Source organism: Eretmochelys imbricata, chromosome 20 (assembly GCF_965152235.1).
Source record: "Eretmochelys imbricata isolate rEreImb1 chromosome 20, rEreImb1.hap1, whole genome shotgun sequence".
In the NCBI taxonomy this organism is placed as follows: domain Eukaryota; kingdom Metazoa; phylum Chordata; order Testudines; family Cheloniidae; genus Eretmochelys; species Eretmochelys imbricata.
Genome location: NC_135591.1, coordinates 1312837 through 1330228, shown reverse-complemented (window position 1 = coordinate 1330228; position 17392 = coordinate 1312837). Strand labels below are relative to the sequence as shown.

Below are 17392 nucleotides of genomic sequence, written 5' to 3'. Positions count from 1 at the left end.
CGTGGGAGGTGCTTCAGTAGGAGTGGGGCTGAAGCCCCGAGTCCCGGCAGGTGTGCCCAGCTCTCGAACTTCTGAAGACGGTGTCATGCGGCTGGCTCGGAGGGTCAGTAAGTTGGGCACTGCGAGATGCTACCAGTCCTGCTGCACGGGCACGGGGCTGACTAGTGGCAGGGCAGTGGCCTGACGCGTCAGGACCCACATCCAAGTTCTGCCCTGAGGCAGAAGTGGGGAGTGGGGCACCTGGACCATCTCCTGTGACGTGCAGTCATGCAAACCTGTCCTACCGCAAAACCAGCCGGATTAACCGAATCCAAATCCCCTGCCCAGGACATGGTGTCCTGCGCTCCGCTCCGGGGCAGGCCGGAGCTGCGGGAGTCCCAGACCCACACGCAGCTGGCACCTGTCAGGGCCCAGGGCGCGATGCCAGGGCGGAGATTCTGCTGCAGTCTTGTCTCTGGAGCCGCACAAGACATTTGGCCAGGCCAAGCTGAGGGCGTCCCAGCCACGGGCTGGCGCCCTGAGGGGGCAGCTGTGCTGCCCTGTGGCCGCTATCCCACACCCACACAGGGGCTGCTCTTCCTCTCCGTGCCCCGGACACCAGCTCAGTGCTGAAAAGGCCTGGGCACGTGGGACTGTCCCGTAAAAGCCGGGCTGGGCATCAGGCCTAGCCGCGGGGCTCTTTGTCCCCACGCTGGGCCCGGCCAGGGCGCTTCAGCCAGCGAGGCAGGGCACACCACCCACTGAGGAAGCTGTGGGGGGACCGTGTTGGTCTGGGGCAGAGATCTGCTCCAGGGCTTCATTCTTTCCTCCAGCCGGGGCCCTGCCCTAGCGCTGCCCCGGACTCCCTCCTCCCGCAGCCCCGTGGTGGCACCGCACAGAGCTGCTCTCCGGCTCCTCGTGGCACGCCGGGGCCTGGCAGGTTTCCATTGTCCCATCAGCTTCCGCTCGTGCTGGGCCTGGGGCTCTGCTGGCCCGGCCCAGCCCCCGTGCAGGGGCCTGGGGGGCCTCAGCCCTGGCAGGACATCAGGCCCCTCTGAGGGGTCACGAGCTGGGCACCTGCAATCACTCGACCTGGTGGGAAGTATCGGCCTCCTTTGGGCCCGCACAGCCCCTGGGGAGGTGGGGGGAAGGCTCTGGAGTGTGCCCCGGCCGGGGGGCAGCTCCTGTCCTCTGCCTCCCCATCTGAGAGCACTTGGCCCTAGGGGGCAGTTTGTGAGGGTCCCCCTTTCTCTGATGATCCAAGAGGGGGCCCTTGGGGAGGTCCCTCCCTGCCATGATCTGTGGGGGTTGGGTGGGGGGGGCAGTTTGTGAGGGTCCCCTCCCCCATGTGCTGGAGGCAGGTCCTGGTTTGTGGGGGTCCCCCTTCCTCCCTGATGTGAGGAGTTGGTTGGGGGCAGGTGTGTGTCCAGCTTCCTGATGGTCCAAGGATGCTGGGCTGGGGGAGCTTGTTTGGGAGGCTCTTCCCCCCCTCCCCTGGTCCTAGTTGGAGGGGTCCCCTTTCCCCAGGCTCGTGGGGGGCGTTCCAGTTTGGGGGTTCCCCTTCCCCCCATGCTCGAGGGCCCCAGTTCTCCTTCCCGCCCAGGCTTGGGGGTCCCCTCCCCAGGCTCGGGGCGGGCGGGGGCCGGGCTCCTCCCCGGTAGCGGCGGGGAAGGCGGAGCCGCAGGCCCGGGGGAGCAGCCGAGGCTGGAGCCGCCTCTTCCCCAACAATAGCGGGGCCGGCCCGGGAGCCGCCGCAGCGGGAGCAGCCGGGGTCGCGGCCGGGGGAGGATGCTGGGGAGCCGGCCCCGCCGCGCTGCGGGGCCCCGCACGGAGCAGCGGCCGCCGGGGGCCGACCCACAGCCCGTCCCGGCCTGGGTGCGTGGGGGGCGGCGGGGCCGGGGGACCGAGGGTGGGGGGGGCCGGGGTGTGTGTGTGTGTCGGGGGAGGGGGGGTGCCGGGGTGTGTGTGTCGGGGGAGGTTTGGGGAAGATGGGGGGCCTGCCGGGGTGTGGTTTGGGGGAAATGGGGTGTCTGGGGGGACTGTCGGGGTCTCTGGGTTGGGGTGAGGTTTGGGGAAGATGGGGGGGCTGCTGGTGGTGTGTGTTGGGGTGAGGTTTGGGGAAGATGGGGGGCTGCTGGGGGTGTGTGTGGTCGGGGTAAGTTTCAGGTGTTGGGGGAGGTTTTGGGGAGATGGGGAGGCTGCCGGGGTGTGTGTGTCGGGGGAGGTTTGGGGGAGTTGGGGTGTCTGGGGGGCTGCCGGGGTACGTGTATCAGGGTGAGGTTTGGGGAAGATGGGGGGCTGCTGGTGGTGTGTGTCGGGGTGAGGTTTGGGGGAGTTGGGGTGTCTGGGGGGCTGCCGGGGTACGTGTATCAGGGTGAGGTTTGGGGAAGATGGGGGGGCTGCTGGTGGTGTGTGTTGGGGTGAGGTTTGGGGGAGTTGGGGTGTCTGGGGGGCTGCCGGGGTGTGTGTATCAGGGTGAGGTTTGGGGAAGATGGGGGGCTGCTGGTGGTGTGTGTTGGGGTGATGTTTGGGGGAGTTGGGGTGTCTGGGGAGCTGCCGGGGTGTGTGTATCAGGGTGAGGTTTGGGGAAGATGGGGGGCTGCTGGTGGTGTGTGTTGGGGTGATGTTTGGGGGAGTTGGGGTGTCTGGGGAGCTGCCTGGGTGTGTGTATCAGGGTGAGGTTTGGGGAAGATGGGGGGCTGCTGGTGGTGTGTGTTGGGGTGAGGTTTGGGGGAGTTGGGGTGTCTGGGGGGCTGCCGGGGTACGTGTATCAGGGTGAGGTTTGGGGAAGGTGGGGGGCTGCTGGTGGTGTGTGTCGGGGTGAGGTTTGGGGGAGTTGGGGTGTCTGGGGGGCTGCCGGGGTGTGTGTATCAGGGTGAGGTTTGGGGAAGATGGGGGGCTGCTGGTGGTGTGTGTTGGGGTGAGGTTTGGGGATGTCTGGTTTGTGGCGCCCACTGTTGTAAGCTCCGTGGGTGGGGGAACCTCGTGTTTACATGTTGTGCCCTGCCGAGGCCGGCTGTGGGGGTGACGGGGTTGGGGGCAGCTGGCTTTGGGGGGTTTGCTAGGGTCCCTGGGAGGAGGGGCGCCGTGCCGTGGGGGGTCTGGGGGTCTGGGTGGAAGGGACATTACGGCTGTGTCTAGATGCGGGGGGGATGTCACCCCCCAGGGGAACATCTTTGCTGACGCTTGAAGCCAATGATTCTGCCTTGCACGGGGGCCCCTTGCATGGGGGCCCCTCGCCCTGGTTCTGTGGCCGGGCCCCTCCACTGGGGGGCTGGATTCGTAGCAAGATTGAATTCCCGTTCCAAGCCCCTGCTGCTTTGCTCTCACCCCGAGCCATCGGTGCCACCTGGCCACTTCCCTGCCCGCTCCGGGATGGGGGAGGCAGCCCCAGGCAGCCCTTGTCCCGGGGAGGCTCTAACTGGGCTGGGCCCAGAGCCCGCTGGGCAAACTGGCACCGAAGCCGAGATGCGACCATGCCGCTCTTGGCACAGGCCTGTCCGCAGAGCCTGGAGAGCGGTGACGGGCCGTGTGTGTGCGAGATGGGTCAGCCAATGAAACTGGGGCAACTCCAGGGGCCTTTAGGAGAGGGTGGGGCAGGGGAACAGAGAGGGGCTCTGCAAGACAAGCAGGACCTGTCCCTCCAAGAGCTAGCCCTGCTCTGGAGCCTTTCCTTTGAGATCCTCCAGTCCCTGAACCAGGCCTCACAACCTCCTGGGAACGAGGCTGCAGTGGGAGGCAGGCAGCTGTTATTAGACACACTGTACACATGGGGAAACTGAGGCACAGTGACGTGACTTACACAGGAGCATCTGGCAGTGTTGGGAATGGAACCCAGGTATCCTGGCTCCTGTTCCCCCCATGGCTAGATCACCCTGCCTCTGTGACTAGCACGGAAGGCTCTCTGAGGAGGGTTCGCTCCCAGCTCTGTGTGGGCAAGGACCCTTAAAGTGGCTCGGGGAGGCGCTGCCCCTGGCAGGGTGCAGAGGACGGGGTTGGGCGGCAGGGGGAAGGGTAAATGCTACTCAGGTGCCTTCTGCTGCCTGCTCTTGGAGGGGCATTTGGGGGCCTGGCTCTGTGCGGTGTCAGGTCCTGGGGCTGGAGGAGGATGCGGACGGTGGGTCTGGTCCCTTGGCCAGGGGGCTGTTTTCAGGCCGGCCAGGGGGAAAGGCCGTTTGACTGGGGTAAAGGTGCGAGCGCCTCCCCCCAGTGGTGGGGTCTCCCCCAGCACCTCACTTTTCCCTGAGTGATCGTTTCCTGGGGTTCTGTCCAGCTCAGGAACTGGGGGGGGGGGCCTGGCCTTGTTTCCAGGCAGCCCAGATACATTTCCCGTGGGGAGGGGATAGGTGGACCCTAGCTGCAGGAGGCTACGGGAGCCTCTTGGTCAAGGGTGCTGAGCAGCAGCCCACTCTGGGGTGGAGAGGGCATCGGCTAATGGGTCCTGGCTCCAGAGGCCCTTCAAGGTCCAGTTGGATCTGCAAGGACGTTACTTTGTCAGAGTTTCTTCCCTTGCAGCCTGCCCAGGGCTGGTGTTCTCTCCCACCTTGGGATTTGGGGAGCCTGGGGGGGTTTCCCCACAGCTGCCCCTCCCTGAGTTCCAGGCTCTTTGGTCCGGCCCCGTCGCCCGTCTTGGTGTGGGGTTCTGGAGAGGCAGAGTTGAGGGACCAGTCTGATTGCTGGGTTTTATCCCCTTGCAGGCGAGCAGGCAGAGGTGACAAGGGAAGGCTGGAAGGTGCTGCTGGGTCTGGGGTCGGGCCCCTGGAAGGAGGTAAGAAGAGAGAGAACTCCCCCCTCCTTTGCACACGTGTGTACACACCCTCCTTTGCACATGCACACCTGTGCACTCCCTCCTTTGCACGCCTGTGCATTCGTTTATCATCCTTTGCAGGAGGCCCCGTGTTCTGGAGAGAATCCTCCAGGCTCCCGCAGCCCAGACTCCCTTCTGGCCTGGGCCAGATGCTGTTCAGGGGAGTCGGCTGGGGTTGGTCCCAGAGGCGAGCCTGGTGCAGGTGCCTGCAGGAGGCTGCACTGAGCAGGCCCATCCTGGGTGCTGAGAGGAGGAGCCGGCAGTGAGGGGGCTGCCCTGCAGTTCCCCCGAAGGGGCCACACCCCTGGGGGGTGCCTGGCCCGACACTCACTGGCCTCTCGCTTTGTGGTGCAGGGCTCCATGTCGGAAGCTGTGGCCGGCCGGGGAGACATGAAGCCAGAAGAGGGCGGCAGTGAGCCGGGAACGAGCCAGGAGCTGCTGCAGAGACTGCGGGAGCTGGAGGTGCGGAGCCCCACTGGGCTGTGTCTCTGGGGCCAGGCATGATCCCTGGGTAGATGCCTGGGGCCGGATGGAGGGTCGCTGCCCCCCCAGGAGCCCTGCATGGCGTCTGGGGATGCCCACCCCAGCAGCGCCCTGCTCCCCAGCACTGGGGAGGGGTGCCCCGGCTGTGAAGGCTGGGTCAGTGCGAGCCGTGTGGCCACCAGGGGGGCAGCAAACGGGAACAGTCAGGGGCTCCCTCCTGCAGGCTCTGAATCCGTGTTGCTCAGGGGTTTGTTCCAAGGACAGCGCCCCCCTTCCACTCACAGCCGTGGTCCAAGGCAGCTTCCCAGGCGCTCCCAGAGCCCCACAGCAGAGTGAGCTGGGGCAGAGAGGGGCCAGGGACTTGCCCAACATCATACAGTGAATCTGTGGCAGAGGAAAAGACCCAGGAGTCCTGGCTCCCAGCCCCCCCTGCTCTAACCCACCAGACCGCACTCCCCGCCCAGAGCAGGGCACAGAACCCAGGAGTCCTGGCGCCCAGCTCTGGGATGGAGTTTCCCCCTCATGGAGTTTCGGGTGGGCGGAGGAGCTGGGCCCCTGACCTGCTGCTCTTTCCTTCTCTGCGCCAGGCGGAGAACTCGGCCCTGGCTCAGGCCAACGAGAACCAGAGGGAGACCTACGAGCGCTGCCTGGACGAGGTAACTTGCCTGCCCTGGAGCCCCCTGCACTGGGCTGCTCGGGGACCCGGGGCAGTGTCTGGGGGTGGGAGAATCATTTGCTGCTCCTGCCCCCCACCTCCTGTCATGTGACTGCTTTGCTTTCCAGGTTGCCAACCACGTGGTCCAGGCTCTGCTCAACCAGAAGGTGAGTGAGTACTGGGGCCCCCCTGCCTGGGGATCAGAGCCCCCCCGGGGCAGCACAGCCAACCTTCTCCCCCCCAGGGTGGGACCTGAGCAGCGGTGGGCGATGGGTGTGGTGCCCTTGTCCAGGGGCCCAGCGCTCTGCCCGCTGCATGGCCTTGTGTGTTGTACAGGCTGACGCTTCCCTAGCACGATGAACAGCAGCGAGGACAGAACCCAGGAGTCCTGACCCTCCCCCCCCCCCCAACCCAACCACTGCACAGCACAGCACAGCACTCCCCTCCAGAGCTGGGACTGGAAGCCCAGAGTCCTGACCCCCTCCCCTCCCCTCCAGAGCTGGGACTGGAAGCCCAGAGTCCTGACCCCCTCCCCTCCCCTCCAGAGCTGGGACTGGAAGCCCGGAGTCCTGACCCCCTCCCCTCCCCTCCAGAGCTGGGACTGGAAGCCCGGAGTCCTGACCCCCTCCCCTCCCCTCCAGAGCTGGGACTGGAAGCCCGGAGTCCACGCTTCAAGCGCGGGGATGCAGCCTAGTTGGCGCTGGAGGCCTCCCCGCCCGTTGCCCACTCTGTGGCGTGTGGGTGACACGGGGCTGCGGGTGGGGACTGGTGACTTGGGAGCCGCTGGCATGCCCTGGGATCCTTGAGCCAGCCCCGCCTGGCATGTGGCCGAGCCCTGGGGTGGGTTGTGAGCCCAGGCCCTTTGCCGTGGCGGGGCTGGGACCCAGGGCCAGCATCGCAGGGTCACGTGGGCAGAGGGAGAGGGCTAGAGGGCAGCTCTGGGGGACCCTGGCAGCCCCCTGCCTGGCTGTGTGGGGGGGGGCTGCACCGAGTGGGGAGGGGAGCCCAGTGCCTGGCTCTGAGTGCAGGCCCGAGCCCCACCCCCTGGGGGCGCTGGCTCAGATGCTCTGCTTTGCCCCGGGGCCGGCAGGACCTGCGCCAGGAGTGCCTCAAGCTGAAGAAGAGGGTCTTTGACCTGGAGCGGCAGAACCAGACCCTGAGCGACCTCTTCCAGCAAAAGCTGCAGCTGACGACCGGCTCGCTGCCCCAGGTCCAGCCTCAGCCCCCCCCCCCCCCCCCGCCACCCGGTCCAGCCTCGTCCACCCCCATCCCTCCCCACCAACTGGTCCAGTCTCGCCCCCCTCCTTCCCTGCCACCCGGTCCAGCCTTGTCCACCCCCATCCCTCCCCACCAACTGGTCCAGTCTCGCCCCCCTCCTTCCCTGCCACCCGGTCCAGCCTTGTCCACCCCCATCCCTCCCCACCAACTGGTCCAGTCTCGCCCCCATCCTTCCCTGCCATCCAGTCCAGTCTCGCCCCACCTCCCCCCCAACCCGGTCCAGCCTCATCCGACCCCCTCCCTCCCTGCCACCTGGTCCAGCCTCATACGACCCCTTCCCTCCCTGGCAACTGGTTCAGTCTCGCCCCACCTCCCCCCGCCACCCGGTCCAGCCTCAGCCCCCTCGCCTCCCCCCCGCCACGCGGTCCAGCCTCATCCGACCCCCTCCCTCCCTGCCACCTGGTCCAGCCTCATACGACCCCCTCCCTCCCTGGCAACTGGTCCAGTCTCACCCCACCTCCCCCCGCCACCCGGTCCAGCCTCAGCCCCCTCGCCTCCCCCCCGCCACCCGGTCCAGCCTCATCCGACCCCCTCCCTCCCTGCCAACTGGTCCAGTCTCGCCCCACCTCCCCCCGCCACCCGGTCCAGCCTCGTCCACCCCCATCCCCACACCACCACCCGGTCCAGCCTCAGCCCCCTCGCCTCCCCCCCGCCACCCGGTCCAGCCTCGTCCGCCCCCCTCCCTCCCCGCCACCAGTCCAGCCTCAGCCCCCCACCCGCCACCTGGTCCAGCCTCAGTCCCCCCCCCCCCCCCCGCCAGGTCCAGCCTCGTACCCCACCCCTTAGGTCTGGGGTCCCCGACTCCCTGCCCTTCTCCTTCCCCTGCGGCGTCTCCGCCCCTCACTGCCTTGCTTTCGTTTCCAGCTGGCCCTGCACCCGGTGCCTGTGCTGTGCAGCCCCCCGGCCAGTCTCCAGTTGGGCTCGGTGGAGAAGCTGGCCCCCTCGCTGCCCCTGGGACGCTGCGCCCTGCCGAGGGAGGTATGTCCCGCGCCCCCTTGGCTCCCCGTCCAGCCAAGCTCCCGGCTGCTCTTAGCCCATAGACCAGGGAGAGGGGCACTGGGGGGCAGCTGCTGTCCTCGCCGGGCCCGAGCCCCCCGGGCAGGGACGTGGGTTCCGTTGCAGGACACTGAGATCAGTGGGGAGCTGCAGGGAGGGCTGCCAGGGGAACGGGCTCCAGCCACGAGCTTGGGTTAGTGGCAGGGCGAGTGGGGCCCCAGGCCTAGAGCCCCCTGCAGGAGCAGCCGAGCCCCCCCCTTTTGTTTCCCAGGAGCTGGGCCCAAGCCCAGCAGGGCCCTCGGAGCCAGGACTCCTGTGCCAGACTTTGCCACAGATAACGCTGGGGGATCTCAGGCGGGTCACGCCCCCCTCAGGGCCTCGATTTCCTCACCTGTGCACTGAGGGAGGAGGTGATCCTGGCTGGGCTGCTGAGCTGGGGCCGGGCTGTGGGGGGCCCGTCGGATTGGGGGCTGCTCAAGCCCAGCTTCTGACAGCTCAGTCAGGCCCCTTGTGCCCTGGCGTTAGCAGAAATGGCGGGGGGTCTCCTGCCCGCCCATGGCCCCGGGAAGATGCAGAGACGGCGGCTTCCCAGGGCAGCGCTTTGGGATGCTCGGTGGCAGCTCCTCCGGATCAGGGACAGGGGTCTGTCTTTGGGTCCCCAATGCCCAGCCCCTCGCCACTGGTGCAGGCTCTCCCCTGCTGCCCCCCACGCCCTGAGAGCAGAACCGGGGCTGGGCGCCCCCACTGCATCGGGCCTGACAGAGCAGCTCTGACTCCCTCGGGGAAGGGTCTCGGAGCGGGGGCTGCTGAGGATGTGGGGAGGGGTGGTCCCATTAACAGGGGAGGGAGCTGGGCATATCGCCCCCTCCCCCGGCAGCAATGCCACGGTACCTGCCATGCTCCTAACCCAGCAGTGCCCAGGCTGCCCCCTGCCAAGTGGGGAAGGGGGGCTGGCCTATGTGGGTCACCCCTGTGAGGATCAAGCTCCCTCCCTGGCTGGCCGTCCCCCTTCCCTGACAGCCCAGCCTGCAGGAGGGCGAGCTGGCCCCCTGATCAAAGGGGCTCCCCACCCCCAACAACCTGGGCTCCCACTAGCCACCCTGTCCCCACCATCTGGCTGAGCCTTGGGACCGAGGGGGGCCCCAGAACCCCATGTTCTAGGCCTGGGCCTGCCCGTTTGCCCCGGGAAGCAGCGAACGGCCACGGTGCCACGTGCTCTGGCCGCGCCGCTGTCTGGGCTGGGGGTCTGGATTATCGGGCATAGCTGGGAGCCAGACTCTGGGCGTCTCACGGCCTCTCCGGCCCCTCTCCCCAGGTGGGGTACGGAGGGCTGCGGACCGGCAGCCCCGGCTTCCAGTCCATGGAGGCGCTGTCTCCGTTCTTCAAGAAGAAAGCCCAGATCCTGGAGGTGCTGCGGAAGCTGGAGGAGACGGACCCCCTGCTGTGCCCCCCCCCCTGCCAGCTGGCTCCCTGGAGGGACCCCAGCCACTCCCCTCCCGAGCCCGGCTCCCCCAAATTCCAGCCGGTCCCAGCAGACAGCCGGAGCCAGCCGGAGTCACCGGTGAATGGGGAAGGCCCCCCGGCCGAGCCCCTGGCCACCGCCCACGAGCTGTGGCCGTCCTGCCTGCTGCGAGCACAGCATGGCCTGGAGGAGGTGCTGAAGTGGAAGAGTGAGGAGGGGGGGGGCCTGGAGGCCGAGGGGGGGCGCCCCCAGCTGCTCCCCCCGCTGTGCTGCCGGCAGAAGAGCGAGGGCAGCTCCTCCTCCTCCTCCGACGAGCTGGGGGAACTGGGGGAGCTGGGCCCCGTGGAGAAGGGCCCCCCGGGTGAGGCCCCGCTGAGCACCCTGGCCGAAACGAAGCTGGACCTAGGCCTGCTGCTGGAGGAGACGGAGAGCTACCTTCAGCACTTCCTGACCGGGGGCTGCCCGCTCAACGGGGAGCCAGCCGCTGCCTACCAGCTGGAGGGGTCCCCAGGGGCGCTGGGCCCCAAGCCGGGGGCGCTGGGCCCCAAGCCGGGGGCGCTGGGCAAGGCCCTGAGCCGGGACATGCTCACCAGCCTCTCGGTCTTGGGCAAGTACGAGCCCATGAAGCCGGCGTCGGGCCTGGCCCAGGGCAGCGCAGACAAGCCAGCTGTCGGCACAGCCGCCGGTGGCCAGGACCTGGGGCCCTTCCCGGAGCCGGCCCTGGGGCACCAGGCCTACATCAGCATCTGCCTCTCCGGAGACGAGCCCCCCGAGAAGAGTGCCAAGGGCTTTGCCCAGATCTCGGCTCAGGGCAAGCCCAAGCTGCAGCCGGGCCCCCCGTCGCCGGGTGGTGGGGCACTTCCCCTGCCCTCCCCCTCCAAGATGCTGAGGTTCCTGAAGATGCCCACGCCCGGGGAGAAGCCCCAGGGCCCCAACCCTCTGCGCCTGAGCCCCCAGCTCACCCGCAGCTCCAAGATCCCCTGCCGCAGCAACAACTACGAGGCGTGCCCCTCGCCCGTGCTCAGCCGCAGGGCCTCCCCCGAGGGGCCCGCGGCGCCTGCCTGCCCCCTGCCCCCTGGGGCCAGCGGTCAGGCCTCCCCCAAGGCTGGCAGGCGCCTGGCCCCCGGGACGGCTGAGGCCGCCGTGCACTCCCCGGAGCCCTTCGGCCATGGCTCCCCGAAGGCCCATGACTACGAGAATGTCTCGGAGCTGTCGGTGGGCGGCCTGGCCTCCCTGCTGGAGCGGCCCAAGGGCTCCCGCTCCACACCGTTGCGAGGCGCCAGGCCAGACGTCCCCCACTGCCCGCCTGAGCTGTGCCCCTACGCCCCTGCCAAGGAGGGCCGGGAGCAGGGCTCTGAGTCCCCGCCGCCTGCCCGCAGGAATGCCGGGGGCGCCGCCGGGCCCAAGAGGCCTGGGAACAGCACTGGGAAGAAGCAGCCGGAGCTGGGACACCTGCCCTTTAAGGAGCGTCTGTCGGCGCTGGGGAAGCTGAAGGGTGCCAAGGCCGGGGAGCGGAAGGAGGGGCCGGGCCCAGAGAAGAACGGCTGCCCCGGGAAGGCCAGGGCACCAGGCCGGCCCTGCGAGGAGGTGCTGGAGATGAGGGCACAGCCCCAGCCGGGCACGGGCGGCAGCCTCAAACTCCAGGAGCAGTGCCATGGCGGGGAGCCCGCCGGGCGGTGCTACTCCTCTGGCTCGGTGGGCTCCCGGCTGGAGGCTGAGACCTGTTCCTCGAAGCACTACGCTGCCAAAGCCCGCCAGCCGGGGGTGCTGTGCCCAGCGGGGACCCCCCTGGGCCCCAGGAACTCCCCCAAAGCCCCTCCGGTGCCCCCCGCCAAGGGCACCAAGAGCCCCCATGGGAGCCCCACCAAGCTGCCCTCCAAATCGCCCACCAAGGCATCGGCCAAGGCTGGGGCTCCCCGCCCGCCTGCCGAAGAGCCAAAGCCCGGTGGCCCCAAGCCGCCCCCCACACCGCCACCTGGCGCGGGCCGCAAGCCCCCCGACTGTGCCAAGGCTCCGCCCCTGCCTGGCCGAGCTCTGCCCGCGGTCAGCCCTGGGCTGCACTCGGCCATCGAGGAGAAGGTGATGAAGGGCATCGAGGAGAATGTGCTGCGCCGGCGGGGCCAGGACAAGGGGCTGGCGGGCGAGGGGAAGCCGAAGAACTCCAGCGGCATCGCCAGCTGGTTTGGGCTGCGCCGGAGCAAGCTGCCCGCCCTGAGCCGGCGGCCCGAGGGGCTCCCAGCCAAGGGGGAGCGGAAGCAGTGGGGCGGGGGCGGTGAGAGGAAGGTGGCGGCCGGCAAGCTGGAGGCAGAGAGCCTCAACATCTCCAAGCTGATGGAGAAGGCGGAGGACCTGCGCAAGGCGCTGGAGGCGGAGAAGGCCTACATCAACGGGCTGGCGCTGGAGAAGGGCCGGCCCCACGCCTGCGGCATCCTCATGGAGCAGACGCAGAACGAGCTCCAGGTCATGTACCAGGAGGTGACGGCCGAAAACTTCATGCAGCAGCTGCTGAACAGGTACGGTGGGGGCTCTGCGAGGTAGGGGCAGGGGGAGAGGGAGATGCCAGCAGGCGTGGAAACAGAAGTTTGTGTGCCCAGGCAGTGGGCTGGGGGCCAGGACTCCTGGGTTCTGTCCCTGGCTCTGGGAGGGGAGTGGGGGTGCAGTGGTTAGAGCAGGGGAGAGTGGGGGTCGTTCCTGGGTCCTGTTCCCATCTCTGGGAGGGGAGTGGGGTCTATTGGGTTAGGGCCGGGGGAGAGGGGATTCCCAGCCTTGGCAGAGACTCCCTGAGGCCTTTCTGTGCCTCTGTGAATGGGGATCACGCCGCAAGCTCAGACGTGCTGAGAGTGAGGGAGGGGAGGGGTTTTCATCCGGGGCAGTCGTCCTGAGCCCAGACCAGGGAGAGCTGTGTCCAGCCCGTAGAGAGGGGCTCTGCCCCACTGGCTCTGGGGGTCCATCTGTCTGTCCTGTCAGCTCCCCGGCAGCTCACACCCTCATCTCTGCAGGGTGGACGGGAAGGAAGCCTACGAGAACCGGCTGGAGCAGAAGAGGGAGCTCCGGGATTTCCAGAGGGTCTCGCACGACATCAAAGACCCCAGGCTCTTCCGGCCCCCACGGAACGGCATCGTCGGCGATCTGCGGAGCTGCGAGGAGACCCCCAAGAAGGTGGGGAGCTCCCCCAGACCTGGCTGTGGCCGGGCTCTGTGCCAGGCAGAGGGGAAGGTAACCCCGGGCGCTGTGTTTATCCGTCTCTCTCATCTCCTTTCCTTTGAAGAGCCCAGACTCGAAGCTCCGGGAGGAAATCCCATCGGACGACAGCCTGGCCGAGTCCGTGAACTCCCAGCACTTCACAGGTGGCCCCACAGGAGGCTCAGTGGCACAAACCCTGGGTTGGGCCTGGCTCGTTATCGGTGCAGACTGTGGCCGAGTGGGTGGTTCGGGAGGCAGGGGGTCTGGTGATTGGGAGTTTGGGGGTCTGGACTCCTGGGTGACGTTCCCAGCCCTGGGTGGGGGTTTGGCGTGCCAGTGGTGGGCGGGGCTTGGAGTCAGGTGGGGGCATGGCAGTGGGGGGTGGGAGGGGCTAGGGTCAGGACTCAGTCTGAGACCCTCCTGACCTTGGGTAATTTGCCATGTGTTAGGTGGGGGTGTGGCCTGCCAGTGGTGGGCGGAGCTTGGAACCAGGAGGGGGCGTGGCATGGGGGCAGTGGAGGTTTGGGGGGCAGGAGGGTGTGTGGTAGTGGAGGGTTAGGGCTAGGGGCAGAACTCAGCCAGGGACACCCAGCACCACCTTGGGTAATTTGCCGTGTTTTCTGTGGGGGTGTGGCCTGCTGGTGGTGGGTGGGGCTTGGAGTGGAGGGTGGGTGGGGCTAGAGACGGGACTCAGCCTGGGACATGGGGGGGTGACCTTGGGTAATTTGCCACGTGTTCCGTGGGGGGTGAAGTGCTCTGAGATGGGCTGCGGGGAGGGGCTCCAGGAGGCCCATCTGGGCTAGGCCGGCCCGCTGACTCCACCCTGGCCTTGTTGCTCGCAGCGTGTGGCTCCCTGACACGGACCCTGGACAGTGGCATCGGCACCTTCCCTCCCCCCGACTACTGCAGTGGGGCTCCCAGTAAAAACCTCCCCAAGCTGAAACCCAGCCTGGACCCGCTGCCCAGCCTGGCCCCGGGGCGGCCCCCTGGCGGCACCAGAGTCCCCCGCAAGGCCCGCACGCTGGAGAGGGAGGTGCCCAGCGTGGAGGACGTTCTGGAGCCTGGCAAGCACCAAAGCATGCCCGCCTTCCACGGTGTGCTGGCCAGCGCCGAGCCGCCCCCGAGCCTCCGCGGCCACAGAGTCTGCCCCCAAGGTCTGTACCCAGGCGAGCCGCCGGGGCGGGGAGGGGGCTTACGCTGGGCCCAGCGAGAAGGTGGGGAGCACCCCCCATCTTGGCCATGGCGGAGTCCTTGGGGGGCTGGGCTTTGTGCCAGGCGGCAGGGCAGGTAACCTCCCTGTCCGTGTGTCTCCCATGCCACCTGGGCCGGACACTGTCCATTTTCCCCCTCTACCAGAGGGCTTAATCCCCCACCCCGCCCTGTGCTGAGCTGCCCGCCAGGGGCCGGGGCACTGGAAGGTGGGTGCTAGGACAGGACTGCAGCGACCCCAACCCTCACCCCAGTCCCTGCTGCCCACGTTTGCAGCCACTGAGCCCTTCGCCTGGGGCTGGGTTGCATCCCAGCTTGACCCCGTGGGGAATGGGGGGTTGCCCTCCAGGGAGCTGTCTGCTAATTCCCCACCGCCTTCCTCCTGGTGCCAGACCCCTGCATGGAAACCGGCCGAGCGCGGCGAGTCCAGCCGAGCAAGAACTGGACCTTCCCCAACTCCAAGGCTTGCAGCGGCTCCGCGGACCCCTTCCTGTGCACGGCCCGGGACTTGGAGGGGCTGCATGGGCTGGCCGGGGTAAGGAGCCCCCCCGGGGACGGGGCTGGGGTGGGGCCCTGGGAGCGAGCTGCCAATAGCCCAAGGGTTGGTCTGCGTGGGCAGCGCGGTCCTGCCCGTTGGATCCACGGCCTAGCCCCAGGGACACTCTGGTCCCTGCTGCCCGAAACATCGCCACACTGGGGGCTGGTGGTGCTGAGACCCGGCTGCTCTTGGGATGCAGGCGGGCCATGCCGACACGCAGGGACCCCCCAGCCGGCCGGGTGTTCTGCTCCCCATCCCTGAGCGGCGTCTGCCTGGGGGTGGGCACTGATCAGGAAGGTGACAGTTCAGGGATCCCCCCCGCCGATTTCAGCTCGCTCCCCCGCCCCCCACACGCACAGGGCTCAGACCCCTGCCGCACGGATCCCCCCGCCCCGCTCTCACGCCCGTGTCTGTCCCTGCAGAGCTCCGCACACAGCACCGCCGAGAGGAAAAGAGCCTCCTCGGACGTGCCCCGCCTGCCGCCCCCCTCCTCACAGGGGTTCAGCGCCAGCCGGACGCCCAGTGCCTCTGACGTGGGCGAGGAAGGCAGCACGGAGCTGAGGTCCAGGGACACGGGGCAGGGCCAGGCGGGCCTGGAGAACTCGGAGTCGCTCAGTGACTCTCTGTACGACAGCCTCTCCTCCTGTGGGAGCCAAGGTTAAAGGGGGGCTGATCTCAGGGTGCCCCTGGAGCCCCCCTTCGTGGGGGCGGGATCATCTGGTGCTGGAGCAGGAAGGTGCTGCCTGGGGGCCCCCCCTGTGCTTCCCCCGACCCCTCAGGAGCCCGGGGCGTTTGGCATTGGGGCCCTTCAGAGCCCATTGCTGGCACCGGGAGCCGCAGAATCCTGCCACTGTCTCAAACCAAGTCCTCCTCCCCCTCAACAAGGGCCACCACCACATCTTCCACCCCGGACCCCTTTCCAAGCAGGCTGGAGCAGCCACCTCGCCCTGGACGCAGCCCCCAGCCATTGGGGTGCTGGGAGGAGCCGGGCAACAAACAAATCCGCTGGGCCTGGCGCTGCCTGCCCCAGGCTTATCCCCAGAGGCTGGTGCGGGCGCCTGGCGTCGCAGGGCCGGTCTGCGCTGTCATCTCGGCTCCAGGGACGTCTGCATGGAGCCAGGCTCCCGTGCCGCTGTCCCCACCTCCAAACCCCCTCCCCACGCGGGTCAGGAGTGGGGTCCCTGGGGCGCATGGGGATCGCCTGCCTGGATTGGACCGGGGCCCCTCTAGTACAGTCTTCACCAGGCCCCGGAACCAGCCGCTGCCGAGGAAGGTGTAAGATGCCCTGCGGTGGGCGACTCTGGAGTACGTTGCCAGTGGGGCGGGGAGGGGTCTCTCCTGTTGGCTAGGGCCTGACCAGTCTGTACAGCAGGGGGCGCTTTGCCCCTCTCAGGTAGCTGGGTGGTCTCTTGTTCTTAGCTGCATTGAATGTCCAGTCCCCTTTTCACGCCTACTTTGCGCCACACCGCAATCTCTTGTGGCAGAGAGTTCCTCAGGCTCGCTATGGGGGAGGGGGAGGTTTGCTTTCCTCTGATGCACCAGCTATGGGCCTGTGCTGGAGGGAAGGTGGGCGCAGCTGAGCGGAGTGAGTTGATGCTGTAGAAACCAGGAGTCCTAACCCCGTGCCCCCCGCCCCCCGGCTGTAAAGCGGGCTGTGAGTGGCTGGATCGCAGGGGTTTTTAGCTGTCCTGAGTTGCTGGAGTCACGAAGTGGAACCGTGTCCCCCTCTCTCAGCAGCTCCCCTGGTTGTGCCCCCCGACCCCTCTGTCGCCTCAGCACCAGGCTGGGGTGCAGGGGGCTCCTTGCAATGGTTCCCCCCCACCTACTAGCCAGCGCTCTTAGCCCAGCCCTGCCTACTCCCCGGCGGGGCCACTCCTCTCTCCACTGGTGCTGGGGGGCAGACCCACGAGCTGACCCCAGCTGGGTCCTGGAGCTGCCGTGGGGCCAGGCCGGGTGCTCCCGCCCCTTGTCTTTTGTGTGTAGGTCGGGGTTGCCCTTGGCTCCTGGTCCCGCTGCCTCCCCTGGCCGCGTGCCCCTCGCCTGGCTCTCTCCATGGTGCTATTGCCATGTACAGACCCCCCCAGCCCCACTTCCCGTTCTCGCCTTCCAGTCGGGTTTTTTATTCAATGACGCCACCCTCCCACTTTGTTTTATTTATATAAGTTATTGTGAATCCAGCTGTTTATTGTCTGCCTTGGTCTCCCTTCAAACAGCCAATAAAAGGTTAAGAGCTGGCCTGGATTAATGCGTGGTTTCCCATCCCCACCCTACCCACCCGCCAGCGGCTGCGGGGTCAGGAACGGAGCCGCTGGGCAGGAGTCGGTGCCCAGGGCACGGTGCCCACATGCGGTCTCCACAGCCACGTGCCCTCCCGGGTTTCACAAGCCCCGGAGTGGCCCAGGGACACGGGGGGGTCAGTCCCTCCAGACCCCCAGGCCTGCACTCAACCCGGCACCTCGAAGGGTGCAGCCAGCCCAGGCCCGAATGGCAGAGGAGCCTGCACGTGGGGCGTGATGGACTCGGTGTGACTCTAACGGGTCCCCTCTGCCCGCTCCAGACCTAGCACCCATGGGGCTGTTGGGAGTCAGGCTGGGTCCTTCCTCTTCAGAGCCGTGGGTGGGTGCCACGGACGCTGACTGGCCACCGGGGGCTGCCCCACACGCGCAGGGCAGGCTGGAAAGGGGGCTTTGGGCCCCCCTCCTGGGAATCCCAGTCCCTGCCACGCAGACGTCGAAGGGATGCTGCCGCGTCAGCGATTCCAGCCATGGTACCAGAGCACAGGAAAGAGACGCCTTGAAGAGA

At 67.9% G+C, this 17392-nt stretch overlaps 1 protein-coding gene across 1 annotated transcript; it reads left to right on the top strand.

The window, feature by feature from the left end:
* The first annotated feature begins 5144 nt into the window (after positions 1–5144).
* Positions 5145–16778, top strand: NCKAP5L (NCK associated protein 5 like). The gene is made up of 11 exons (XM_077838525.1): positions 5145–5248; positions 5857–5925; positions 6053–6091; positions 7015–7134; positions 8067–8180; positions 9514–12173; positions 12660–12819; positions 12929–13007; positions 13686–13997; positions 14445–14587; positions 15013–16778. The coding sequence occupies exons 1-11, from the start codon at positions 5147–5149 to the stop codon at positions 15250–15252; spliced, it is 4038 nt and encodes a 1345-aa protein (XP_077694651.1). The 5' UTR covers positions 5145–5146; the 3' UTR covers positions 15253–16778.
* Positions 16779–17392: the final 614 nt, after the last annotated feature.